The 14,086-nt window shown below is 35.6% G+C and overlaps 1 protein-coding gene across 1 annotated transcript in view; it reads left to right on the top strand.

The window, feature by feature from the left end:
* The window catches only part of LOC127831365 (uncharacterized), a 40,505-nt gene that overhangs the window by 9,620 nt on the left and 16,799 nt on the right, over nucleotides 1-14,086 (top strand). Inside the window, exons 2-5 of the mRNA XM_052356337.1 lie at nucleotides 11,680-12,255; nucleotides 12,581-12,640; nucleotides 12,883-13,054; nucleotides 13,479-13,549. Of these exons, the coding sequence (XP_052212297.1) occupies nucleotides 11,694-12,255; nucleotides 12,581-12,640; nucleotides 12,883-13,054; nucleotides 13,479-13,549 (865 nt within the window). The 5' untranslated portion in view covers nucleotides 11,680-11,693. The remainder of the gene's footprint in view (nucleotides 1-11,679; nucleotides 12,256-12,580; nucleotides 12,641-12,882; nucleotides 13,055-13,478; nucleotides 13,550-14,086) is intronic.

Genomic DNA, 14,086 nt, shown 5'->3' with positions numbered 1-14,086 from the left:
CTGCACCTTGATCAGTTCTACATGCCACACCCATTTTTGGGTCACTAGGTCAAAGGTCAAGGTCACTGTGACCTCTAAAAAAAAAATCTGACAAGCTTTCGCAGCCGAGCGTGGCACCCGTTATGCGGTGCTCTTGTTTTATCTTACGGTAACTCTCTATGAATCGATCTTTCATATTATCGAATCTCGTGCACGTGTACCTATTCGATTTAAAGAGAAACCACAAAACTGTAACATTAAAAATATAAGCAACAACAAATATCGTTAAGCATATATACGGCGTTGATTGTGATTGGTGTTGGTGATATATAATAGATCAAATATAACGATTATTTTCTGCGCAGTACTTCGCTGCATCACACGAAAATCGACTACGAAAGATCACGGCCGTTAATGACGGGCGCCATCACTTTTTGCGATGCATTAATAAATGAACCAATGCTACTTCCGAAGTTGCGGTATGGATCGGTTGTTTTTTTTAATTTCACGGATCATTCTACAGGTTGAGTAGGTTTTAAATGGGTTTTATGCTTCCCCAAACAATTTTTTGGGGGGAGCATAAAGTCGCCGCTTCGTCTGTCCGTCCGTGTTTGCGTGCGTCCGTGTGTCCGTATGTCCGTCCGTGCACAATTTTTTTCCGGGCTATTTCTCAGCGTCTAATGACCGGAATTCAATTAAACTTTTTGGGAGGCTTCACTACCAAGAGGAGATGTGCATTTTATCAGCCGGTTCTGGTCGGATGATTTTTCACAGAGTTATGGCCCTTTTAAATTTTCCATTAACTGTACATATAGTGCAATTCTTGTCCGGGCTATTTCTCAGCATCTAATTAGCGGAATTCAATTAAACTTTATGTGAAGCTTTAATACCAAGAGGAGATGTGCATATTATCAGCTAGCTCTGGTCGGATGATTATTCACAGAGTTATGGCCTTTTGAAATTTTCCATTAACTGTACATTTAGTGCAATTCTTGTCCGAGCTATTTCTCAGCAACTTATGACCGGAATCCAATGAAACTTTATGGGAAGCTTCACTATCAAGAGGAGATGTGCATATTATCAGCCAGCTTTGGTCGGATGATTTCTCACAGAGTTATGGCCCTTTGAAATTTTCCATTAATTGTACTTATAGTGCAATTCTTGTCCGGGCTATTTCTCAGCAACTAATGACCGGAATTCAATTAAACTTTATGGGAAGCTTCACTACCAAGAGGAGATGTGCATTTTATCAGCCGGTTCTGGTCGGATGATTTTCCACAGAGTTATGGCCCTTTGAAATTTTCCATTAACTGTACATATAGTGCAATTCTTGACCGAGATATTTCTCAGCAACTAATGACCGGAATTCAATTAAACTTAATGGGAAGCTTCACTACCAAGAGGAGATGTGCATATTATCAGCTAGCTCTGGTCAGATGATTTTTCACAGAGTTATGGCCCTTTGAAATTTTCCATTAACTGTACATATAGTGCAATTCTTGTCCGGGCAATTTCTCAGCAACTAATGACCGGAATTCAATGAAACTTTATGGGAAGCTTAACTACCAAGAGGAGATGTGCATATTATCAGCCGCTTCTGGTCGGATGATTTTTCACAGAGTTATGGCCCTTTGAAATTTTCCATTGTAAATATAGTGCAATTCTTGTCCGGGCTATATCTTTGCAACTTATCACTGGAATTCAATTAAACTTTATGGAAAGCTTCACTACCAAGAGGAGATGTGCATATTATCAGCCGCTTTTAGTCGGATGATTTTTCACAGAGTTATGGCCCTTTAAAATTTTCCATTGTATATATAGTGCAATTCTTGTCCGGGCTATTTCTCAGCAACTTATTACGGGAATTCAATGAAACTTTATGGGAAGCTTCACTACCAACAGGAGATGTGCATATTATCAGCCAGTTATGGTCGGATGATTTTTCACAGAGTTACGGCCCTTTGAAATTTTCAATTGTACATATAGTGCAATTCTTGTCCGAGCTATTTCTCAGCAACTGATCACGGGAATTCAATGAAACTTTATGGGAAGCTTCACTTACAACAGGAGATGTGCAAATTATCAGCCAGTTATGGTCGGATGATTTTTCACAGAGTTATGGTCCTTTGATATTTTTATAAACTGTACATATAGTGCAATTCTTGTCCGGGCTATTTCTCCCTTACTACTGACTTGACTTCAATGAAGCTTTATGGGAAGCTTAACTACCTTGAGGAGATGCGCATGTTATAAGGGGTTACTGGTTAGATGATTTATTTAGATAGTTATGGCCCTTTAAATTTTGAAGTTGCTTAAGCATCCATCGTTTTATTTTGTCGAAAGTTATGCCCGTCAAGACGTTTCTTTTTATCTGAATATATAGTGCAATATTGTGACAAAAGACCTTTGGGGAGCATCACCCGTCTCCGACGGTTTCTTGTTTTAACATATTTCGAATTATTTTTAAAAACTCCGGCAATAGAGTGCGATTTCGCGAAGATTTATTAATCCACAGATGTACAGAAACATGTTATCACAACCCATTTGGAAACGTGATGACCTTTAAAAGTTGTGGCATGGTGAAGTCTTTAAAAGTAAATCGATGTACAAGTGCATTTTGCCTGTGTGACGAGCAAATTTTCACCATCTTACCATCGCTTGAACATGTGCACGTTGTTGCATGTAGAAAAACATTGGCTTCTTGTCGATTTAATATATAATTTTGAATTATTCCATAAGATATTGAGTTAATGCCAAGGGGTGGCGCTAATGACAGGAGGTGGCGCCAATGCACATATTCAGCTTTATTCATTTTCGTTGCCGACCATACACTTTTTGTGTGGTTTTCCAGGTTGAGTGTTCGATCTTTGTTTCTGAATTCGATCGTAATGAAATATAATTTTAAAAAAGTCTACATTATTATGAAAAAAACATGTGTCGAGAAGAGATTGTGAAGATTTCTGTCATTGAATATACTATAAAATGGAAAGTCACTATAGCTTAACAAAAATGTTAAAGCTTAAGGGCCGAGCTATCCTATTATTTTGGAGATGTTAGTGGGAACAATCGACATATTTTAGCCTAAATAAGATTCGTTGACATTTGCCTTTTATTGAATAAAGTATTTGTATGAGGGTACACAATTCATCGTTTCATGCAGAAATAACATCTTTTTTTGTTCCTGAAATATCTTTCTGTATAAACACATTTGTTGTCGTAAAATTATTTTGAGAATGTTGAGAATTAAGTTATTGGTTTTATTGAGTATCACATATTTGGGGCTTATATCGTACACTATGTTTAACTCCGGTTTCTGACTTCTTTAATGGGTTGATGATTTATATATTGACATATTAACATCTATTTTTATGCAATGTGTAAATGTTCTATTTGGCTTTTGATTTACATATTTATGTTGAAAATAAAGAATAAATATGAAAAAGGAACATTATCAATGATATGTAAGTCATGTGATGATTGATATATCGTGCATCGGTGCCGCATCCTGCCCTTAGCGCCACCTCCTTGGCGATGGCTTCATCACTTTTGGAAAAATACAAAATAATCTTTTAGATCTGCAAGAAGCCAATGTGTTTGTGCATGCAGCAACTAGACTAGTATATAATGAACGCAATCGTTCAATGTCGTAAGCGAATTAATCGGATGGAAATAAGCTCGTCACACAGAAAATATATCGATTTGCTTTCACAAACTCCACCGTGCCACGACTTTTATAGTTCCCCTTGTTTAAAAATGGCAAGTGATTGTATGTTTTTGTACATTTGTAAATACGTTAATCTGCGCTGAATCGCACTACATTGCCAGATTTTAAAAATAATGTAAAAAATGTTGAAATAAACATATGCAACCAACTCACCCTGTAGACTTTTCCGTGAGAATTTAAAACACTCGGTCATTAGAGCCACCTCGGAATTTGCATTGGCTCATTCATTAATGCATCGCAAAAAGAGGTGGCGACCGTGATTAACGGCATTGCAGATTTCGAGGCTTATTCACATTGTTAGATATAAATGATCATATATCTACAGATACAGAACAGAAATACATGCAATTAATGGACATAAAATGAAAATATAAAAGTAAACCGTCCACAGTATCGGGAATCATCGCGCCCATACTGAATCAATTGTTCAATATGGTTCAATATTTTGTGCTTTATAAATAAAAAAATAGAAATTGAATTGTTGAAAACATGTTAAGAATCTATTGTTGAAATACCATACTTATATAGCCGAATATTTTCATTTAAGATATTTCTGGTCAATTTAAATTCCAGGTCACCTAGCTAACGCAATAGCGTTTATATTTTATAACGGTCCTTTTACTGACCGCGAACTGACCCTTATACCAGAGGATTATTATTATATATCATATACGCCCGCCTAGCGACCGTAAGGTCAAGGGTATGATCCTCACTGTGGGAGCGTTCTTTCAATCTCCCCAAACGAAACCAAGAACTTCTCTACACAGCAAACGACTCCTAAGCGCTACAAAAAGCTTCATATTTCTTTGCAATGCAGCTAAATATGTTTAAACTAAATGATCTTTAAGGGTTATCAACATTGAATTTCAGCAGACAGAGATGCACAGGTACTTAACAATTTTTTTTGTCCTTATATATATATATAATAAAAGAAATGTTATCTATAGTCTATTTTAGATGGTTAATTTTTAGGTCAAAGATTTTACTTTTCCTAGATTTTCTTAAACTGTGTTCATTTCATTCTATGACCCTTAAGGTCCAATAATTTTATGAAGCTCAAATTTTCATGTCAATATTTGGCGGCCATCTTGGATTTCAAAATGGCCGCCACGGAAAATGGTAGCACGGCAGAAATCTTCTCATAACTGGGACATTTATGGATATAAAATGACCATTAAGGTGTCAAAATGTTCCTTAGACATCGTACATTATTTCTATAAATGACCCATTTGAATATACTTATTTGCGTATTAATGAATATAAAAATGATTGAAAAATCATAACATTTTTAAGGAAAAAATCCAGCGAAGATATTTTTTTCAAGCTTATTTCTGATAATTTGGAGGGTCATATACTATTGGAACCAAAGAAACTAGACTAACATATCTAGATAGATGTGTACTGGGCATAAGTAACATCTCATTATACAAGATATAATACAAAGCAGACTGTAATCTCGGAAGTTGGGATCGAGGTGCGGATAATTGCTTAATACATAAGAAATCATGATAAATTCCTCATGGTTTTATTATCCCTTGTTTGATTTTGAATATGTATCCCCTTTAAGAATGTATATATAAGTTTATGTCAAAATGCATTATTCTTTCATCAAAACAATTGCCATAACATCATTAAGAAGTATCTGTATATATACAATTAATTGGGACAAGATGGGTCAAAGGCTAAAAGAACTCTCAAAGAAAGGTAAGTCTTTACTTCAGTTCCTCTTAATTTTGTGATATTTATTTCTAAAACATGCTCTCAAATTAGATCTATGTCAAGTGGTAGTAATTTTGTTGAATATAAGTTTCTTCCCTTTTTGTTGTCACACAATAAAAAAGTTACTTTTCCCTTTGTTATATTCCGCCATTACAGTTGACAAAAATAATTAGCAGACAGCATTTTGTTTTTCTCATTTACATCATTCCAGAGTAATTTATTGGATTGATTTTATATTATTCTCCTTTAATAACACATTTCAAAGCATTTATTAAAAATTTTATGATATTGTTTTCTTTGTAAATGCATCATGGCCAAAAAATGTAAGTGTACTAGTGGTCGGATGGGTATCTGTACTCGGATATTTTATCTTTTCTCGCTTTATTAATCATCAAATTCAACCGTGCATTTTTGTATAGTACTTACATGTAATTGATTTAATAAGAATGAAATGTGTCAATGTATCTAAGATTTTAAATATTCTATGTATATTTCAGAGAATAATGATGGATTCTCCACCACAAGATAAACGTGCCAGAACTGATTACTCATGATGCCTGGTTTGCCAGATTGACAATGGAGATAAACTTGTTGATACGACCAGAAAAGAACAACAATCCCAGTATGCAGGGCATACAACTCTTTGATAACATCTCGAGACTTAAACAAAAGTATCAATGACAAGGGACATGCGTTACCCATCATTAACTCTAGTGCAAGTGATTGGAAAACCTTAGTGACTGTTCTAGAGAACTTGTATGACCTTAACAAGATAGTATGTCCTGATTCAGGCAAAATAATAGTAACCTTTGATATGGATCTGTATAAGAGAGCAAAACTAGAATACATTGATCCCCAACACTATGGTGGAAAATGGTGGTTGGCCCCTGGGCCATTCCACACAAGTTTGTGTGCTGTGCGTTGTCTTGGGAAGACTATAGAAAACAGTAGTATCGATGACCTCTGGGTGGAGAGTGGGCTCTATAGTGATGTGGTTTGTAATCAAATCATCAACGGAAGCCACTATAACAGGGCTATGGAAGCCCATGAGACAACACTTCAAGTATTTACAGACCTGTGGCTGCCAACTTTTTTTGAAAGCCGCGAAAGAGTATATGATGCATTAATTGCAGACTTCAGCAATCCTAAGTGTAATTTGCAGTCTGGTTCACATGAAGAAATAAAGAAAGCTCACTAAAATCTGAACATTACAATTGAATCCATTAACATACAAAAGCAGTTGGCAGGTTTTGATAACGAAAATGAACAACATCCTATGTATGCTTACTACAGAGGTTACATTCGCCAAGGTATGACCTTATTAGCAATTTAAAGGTCCATTAAAGCTAAACAACTGTTTCTGTATTAAGCATTATTAAAAGGCTTAGTACGTCTTCGCCTTTAACCGTTTAGATTATGCACAGAACATACTAGCATGTGTTGCTAGGTCGTGCGAATCGAAGGAAAAAGAGCCAGAGATATGGATCAGCCTACTGAGTGGAGACTTTGCATACAGCTCCCAGAATACAATTCCATTTACCTCAATAGGACTGGATCAGGCACAGGAACACCAGAATAGGAAGATTATGGGTGGTGGTGGTATATCAGGAATCACAACTAAACTTATCACACTACTCAAATACTGCCTGGCTGCACCAGAGTTTGCAAAGATTTCAGAAGAAATAGACACCATGATTGGCAAAACAGCTACATCCTCCAACAAGCATCACCAGTTAAAAACGTCGGATGAAACAAGGCAAGAAAATAATGTAGAAAAGTTGAAAAAAGAACTAAATGACTATAATTCATTCAAAGACAAGGGTGATGATCTATTCAATATTGTATCAAAGAAATGTCTAAGCAATGAAGCAAAAGAAAATATAATTGATGTTTGTCAATTGATGATTGTCTGAAATTTTCGTTTCTACCATTGACAATCTTGCTAAAAAGTACTTTTGCACACGAGTAATTTTTGACAATTATGCAAAACCTCATAGTTTAAAAGACACATTAAGGTATGACGCCAATGAAACTAGTGACATAATTGTTGACGACGAAACACCTATTGACAGCATATTGTCCAGTTGAAAAACAAAAGATAGATTAACACTGTACTTGGCTGAAAAACTGTTTAACAATTCAAATCAAAGAATAGCGACAGTAACAAGGGAAGGTGTTTGTTCAAACAATAATGAAGTTAATCAAACCACACCAGTAAGTACACAGGAAGAGGCAGACACACTCATGATCATTCATGCTGTAGAAGTTGTACAAACTGGATGCTCTGTTGATTTCTTCAACCAAGACACACATTGGTTGGTTCTTTTACATTACCAAGGATGTTGACTGACCATAAGGACTCGAGGAGAATAATTTCTATAACCAACATTTACGACGCAATAGGTGAAAAGAAAGCGAAAGCATTACCAGCTATGCATACACTCACCGGTTCAGACACAACAGGTCATGATGAAGCTCACGATGTAATAGTTCGACTCGGAGGGAGTGATTTACCATCATCTGTAGTGAATGAATGTATGAGGTACTTGTGCTCTTTTAGCATTCCAAACTTGAGTCCTGGGGAAATACGTTTGAAAACATTTCCGGGATTATTATCTGTTACAGGTATTGATAAAATTCCACCAACATATGGAACTTGGTATCAACACATATTGCGAGCCCACTTGCAATCTAATGTTTGGCTTCAGGATACAATTGTCCACCCAGTGTATTTAGACCCATTGAAGTGTGGTTGGGAAGTGTCTGATAATAAAGTGCGGCCTGTTTTGTCTTTTGATTCTATTGCTGCAACTGACACTCTAGTAAAATGTAGCTGTGGTATCAGCAAATGTGCAAAAAGGTGCACATGTCGACAAAACAATGATACATGTAATGAGCTGTGTAAATGTACTGGTAATGAGGCCTGCTTAAACACACATGCAATATTGGAGGAAGAGGAAGATATTTAAATTCCTAATGTGAATTTTCATATTGGTTTTATGTTTGTACTACTTTGATCTATAGATGAAAACTAGTGTGCACATTAAGAGCTCATGACTCGTTATCAATACCATAAATTTTAAGGGTTTCAGTTATGTTGAGAAAGTAGGGAGTTATGATTAAGATAAAGAAATTACTAATAGACTGAACAACTTATTAATTAAGCTAAAAACCATTTTGTGTCTTTCCTTTCACAGTATTAACCAAACAGAAATAAAACTCTAGTTTGCATATTGTTAATCAACACAATACAAGTCCTATGCATGTATACCTAGTTTTCCATTTCAGTGACATTTGACACTCCAAATTAACTACAAAATATTGTAGAAATACTGTGTCTGATACTGTAATATCGTTTAATTTCATATGAAAATCAATGATTAAATCACAACAAGTACATAGAATTATTCTACAGTGTTGTATTAATAATTAGACACCATTTTGGTCATTTTATACCAACAAATGTCCAAGTTGTAAGAGTTTTTTTCGTTTTGTTACCAAATTTCGAGGCGGCCATTTTGAAATCCAAGATGGTTGCCAATTTACTGTCATTTGAATTTGACACAGAAATGTTCCTAAGAGTCTCGTGACACCTCATTTTGACACCTTTTTGGTCCTTTTATACCCACAAAAGTTATGAATGTTTTTGTGTTATTTTACCAATTTTCGTGGCGGCCATTTTGAAATTCAAGATGGCCACCAAATCAATGACATTAAAATTTGACACGAACATGTTAAACAGTCTATAATGAGCATTTGGACACTATTTTGGTCATTTTATACCCACAAATGTCCAGGAAACGAGCGTTTTACAATTATACTACAAATTTCATTGGCGGCCATTTTGAAATCCAAGATGGTCGACAAAATATTGACATGAAAATTTGAGCTTAGTAAAATTATTTGACCTTACATGTCATAGAATGATATAAACCCAGTTAAAAAAATATAGGTAAAGTAAAATCTGGTTTACCATTCCAAACCGACTACTTACCGATAGTAAATGAAGAACGTACGTGGAGTTTATTACGAAGTTCTTGTTAAGTTGTGTGAAAATTCGATAAAAAAATCGGCCTTCCGTCATAATTGACAATTGGAAATCGATAATTACGCACTTCGCTGTTGGGGTCATATTTGTGAAACTTTAAGCTGTTTTGGACATGGTTGGTGGATTTTTATCAAATAAACGGTGTTTAATCAGAGCTGGATGCTCACTGCTGGCAACCACAACGATATATGTGTGCATTGTTTGATCTTCCATGCTGTTGCATAGTGTTATTAATTTCACCTGTGAAATCATCGTTTGATACCCTTTCTTTTATTATATATACACATTTTTTCAAGAACCCTTGCATAGATGTAAAATAAAATATTTACACGGCAAGACATACGTAAAAATCATTCGATGTTATATGTAACCAAATACGATATTTAAGAAATTAAATGTGTTTTAACTTTGCTGATATAAACTTCTTAACGCACATTGTAGCAATTCATTCCTTTCTGTGATCAAGAATGCTTGGATTCACTTTAATTATAGCTTCAATGTTGAGATTTTTTCTTTTTACTTTAAGAGTTTCAATTTTAGTGTGGTCTTGAAATGTGTATGTGTGTTGGGAGGGGAAGGGGTTTGGAGAAACTCCACTATGTCTAGTATAGTGACCAACAGCCGAACCCGCATGCGTCGGAAATCGACCTTAAATTCTTTAATGGATATGGTCCGTATAAAGAGAGCTCATCGATGGTCATTTGTCCTGAGCAGCCGATATTCGTTTAAAAACTCCAACTGGCATGGTATTTTAATCAAGTATTAAATATGGGATGAATCGTTCGTACTTCTTCTTACAGTTAAACTTACGATAAATTTAATCGTAACTTTAGCTACTGACTGTGTCTTCTTCTTTTATCAGTGTGTGAGTTATTCATTCAGTAACGATACGAGTTTTAGTAGTTAACGCAAATAGAAGTTTTTCTACTTCTTTTAATTGCAACCATGAACCAGTCAATGAATGTTTTACGTTAAATGAATAGTTAGGAACATAGGAGCCGTTCTCGGGGAAAACGAGGCTAAAGGCCTGTCCGCATAGTCTTGTTAGCCTGTTTAAATCGCAAAGGTTCATAAGGGACGACGCTTTCCGTTTTTAAGAATTTTACTTTTAATGGAGATCTCTTTTAAACAAAAACCTAGTCTAAGTTGAAAGTGTGTCCCTAAAATGTACATTAAGCCCCGTTTCCCCAGAGTGCGGTTCAAACCGTTTTTACAAAGTTTAATTGTAAACATATCTGACACATACAATTAACTGATGACTCTTCTATATGATTCTTTTGAAAATTCACTCAGATTTACTTAGCACACAACTGACTTAATAGACGTTTCGTGTAACCAAATCAAACGTTTCCTGTATTGCTCTATGTATTAGCAGATACCATTACATTGTGATAACTGCAATAATGTTATGTCCATACATTATAGACTACAATTAATTTGCAAACTTCATTTGCGCACGAATTGTCCATGGCGAAAGGTTTCTTATTCTTTTTTTTTCAATATGAATTGACTTAGCTTTAGTTAGAACGATAGCGCCGATGGCGTTAGAAGTCGACTTGCAAGTTACAGAGAAGTTTTTGCTGAAGTAAATGTTAAAGGTTTAGTTGTCTGAATGAAAATGTAAAAGGCTATCAAATTTTTTTTTATAAAGAGCAAGACTATTGCCAAGCAATAAAAGTCCCCTATCTCGCATGAAGCAGTAATATAATTGTCTCCCTTTGTGTCCAAGGGACGTAAATCTTTAAGGTTTGCTTTGTAGATGGTAATTTTCTAAAAATAAAAATAATGGAATCTCAACATTTCTAGTCCGTTTGTAGAATTGTTTTACGAACGAAATTTGTTTTAGTTTCTAAGAAAGTTTTATCATGCAAAACGGTCTTAGAAAAATTCACTTAAAATGGTGCAGCAATGTTCTTGGAAGAAAATGTTAGAACAAAGTTTCTAAATGAAAAATTGTAAGAATTACGAAAGACTATATTAAATATCTATTTCGTCTGCCCAAAATCAGGGATATGCTTGGACAGAGACTACCGTTTCCCCTGTGATTTTGAAATGCGGTATTACAAAAGCCTATTTGCGTGACAAATAGACTAAAAACTAAACTTCGACGTCTTTTACATCTTTCATGCATATTCATGAATTCGCATCTAGTAGTCATTTGCCCACCGGGCACACTGACAGGCATATTATTTACGTGTTTTTTTTTCAGCCAATGAACGAGGAATGATAACTTTGCTCCGGGTAATGATGCAATCTCTCATCGAACCAACTAATGCAGTTGGAGAGGCAATCATTTTTTCCAACCAATTCCCACACAACCAGGATTCCCGCCGCGAAGGAGCTGAGACCGAGAAGCGAAACTTGGAGAAGGTTTTTGTTACTACATTGAAGTTTGAATATCTTAATGGAACGTCTTTAAACGGAGACATCTCTAGGAAACTATGGGACCATAACGAAAGTGATAACCCAATAAAGTGTCAAGCAGATAATCCTAGTTGCATTAAATGTTTAATTCGCTTCAAAGCAAATGCAAACACAAAATATTTCTTGTTGGCGATTTGTTCGCATGGACACACACAAGACGGGGATCTCCTTATTTCATTGGCTGATGATGATCAAAACGAACCAAGCACGAAAAGAAAACGAGTCGCGACTTGTTCTCAACCATGTGATGACAGAATGAAGCTTGGAGACGTTATAGAATTTCTTAAGGAATGTGAGCCGTTGAAAACAAAAACTGTCATCATGATCATTGAGACTTGCAGGGCGACTAGCTTCATCGCAGGTAGAGATACATTTCAATAGTTTTAACATACACTATATCCAAGATGTTAAGTGCTTTTATTTTATAATGAATACAATTAAAGTAAAAAGGGCGTATTAAGTCAGGTGCTCACAAACACATTTTTTAATTTAATTAATAAATTACGAATGTTATAAGTATTAATAATGAATCTATGGAACTTATAGTGTTAGGTTGTTTCGATCAGTTCTGATTTCAGAAACAAAACAACATTCTAAAACGAATCGGAAAACATCTCAATAATTGTTCTTTGTACTGCTTATTGTTATGTGTCAAGAGACATAAATGAGTTGTGTCTTTCTTATAGCCAATGAAGACAGAGGAGTACCAGTCCTCGTCGCAGCAGGACCCTGCACGAACAGCACTGGTATGTGTCGTTAAAATGTGTGGGTTCACTTTTTTTCTCAATAACCAATCACCATTTATAAGAATATAAATTATATGGTCATCCTTAAGTGATACATACCATTAAAAGTACGCAATATTTTCAGTTCAAAGTATTTCACATCAATTATTTAACGGCGAGTATTAGTCCTTTTTAAACAATTAAATGGTTGAATTCAGATGCAACTTCACAAACAATGCATGGAACTGCAATTTCTCATTTAGCAGAGGACGATAACGACGCTCAAGCGACGGTCACAAATGTTCGACCCGACCTGCCTGCTGCTGAGCAATGGACTCGACGATCGCAGGAAACGGATAGGTGGGCTGTACCAGTGGATCTTCCAAAGAACTATATAATCCTGTTTGGAACAACTTCCTTTCGAGTATCGTACAGGTAGTAGTCAATAACGCTATCTCAATATTTTACCCTAGCTTAAATGATGTGTATGTTTTGACTTGTACGTGCTAATAATTTCGTGGCTCCATATAATTACACGTCGAAAAACAAACTGCACTATTTAATCACCTTTTTAGTTGACACATTTTGAGAATTTAAATTCCTTTCTCTCGAATGATTCATAAATATAAAGATTTAGTATTGTTTGGTTAATTAGGTAAAAAAGTACATCAGACATTTAAAGAACACATACCAGTGCTGGTCGTACCTGGTCCTGATGCTACAATGACTGGCATTCAACATTTTGATTTTATTTAACATGATTCATAATTATGTTATTTATTATGTTTCTCAAATCTCTTCACGGCCCTGAATGTGTTATTCATTGAACTTCATGTTTCATATTTGACGATGCTTTTAGGCATAAAACGGAGGGTTCTTGGCTGGAACACGCTCTTCTTCAGGAAATGAACCAATACGTCGTCAAACAATGTAAGACACTGAATTTTCTACAGTTTCTTACCAGGGTCGCTTTCAATGTCGCACAACGTCAAGTACCACAATTGACATCGTCCTCTACCGCAAACGCTACCCTTATCCCATCCCCATCACATGATGAAATAACAGAATACCCCGCCACAGACCGCACCCAACCACTTACAATAAGCCTATCTAATGTCGTTCCGGATAACATCGCAAGACCCTGCTCCAAGTGCTCTATTCAAATAACACATAGCTTGACGGAACCAATAGTGTTCAACCTTTGAAGACGGTTAAACTATGGATGCAATTTGAATGTGTTCATAACCGTTATATCTACAACCCGACAACGGTTATGTTGGTAAAAAAATATATCTCCCATGAATCTTTCAAAACGGTTATATGATACATACACCGTTATAATAAACAGCCTCACCTCAACTATCGGTAACCTTAAATAAGTGGTCACATGTTAATAGCGATCAGTCTATATTTCTCCGAACACAATTCAGTCTTTTTTTATTTAACTTGAAATTTAATGTAACCTGC

This window comes from Dreissena polymorpha, chromosome 1, assembly GCF_020536995.1.
Source record: "Dreissena polymorpha isolate Duluth1 chromosome 1, UMN_Dpol_1.0, whole genome shotgun sequence".
NCBI lineage: Eukaryota > Metazoa > Mollusca > Bivalvia > Myida > Dreissenidae > Dreissena > Dreissena polymorpha.
This window is presented reverse-complemented; position numbering and strand designations above follow the sequence as displayed.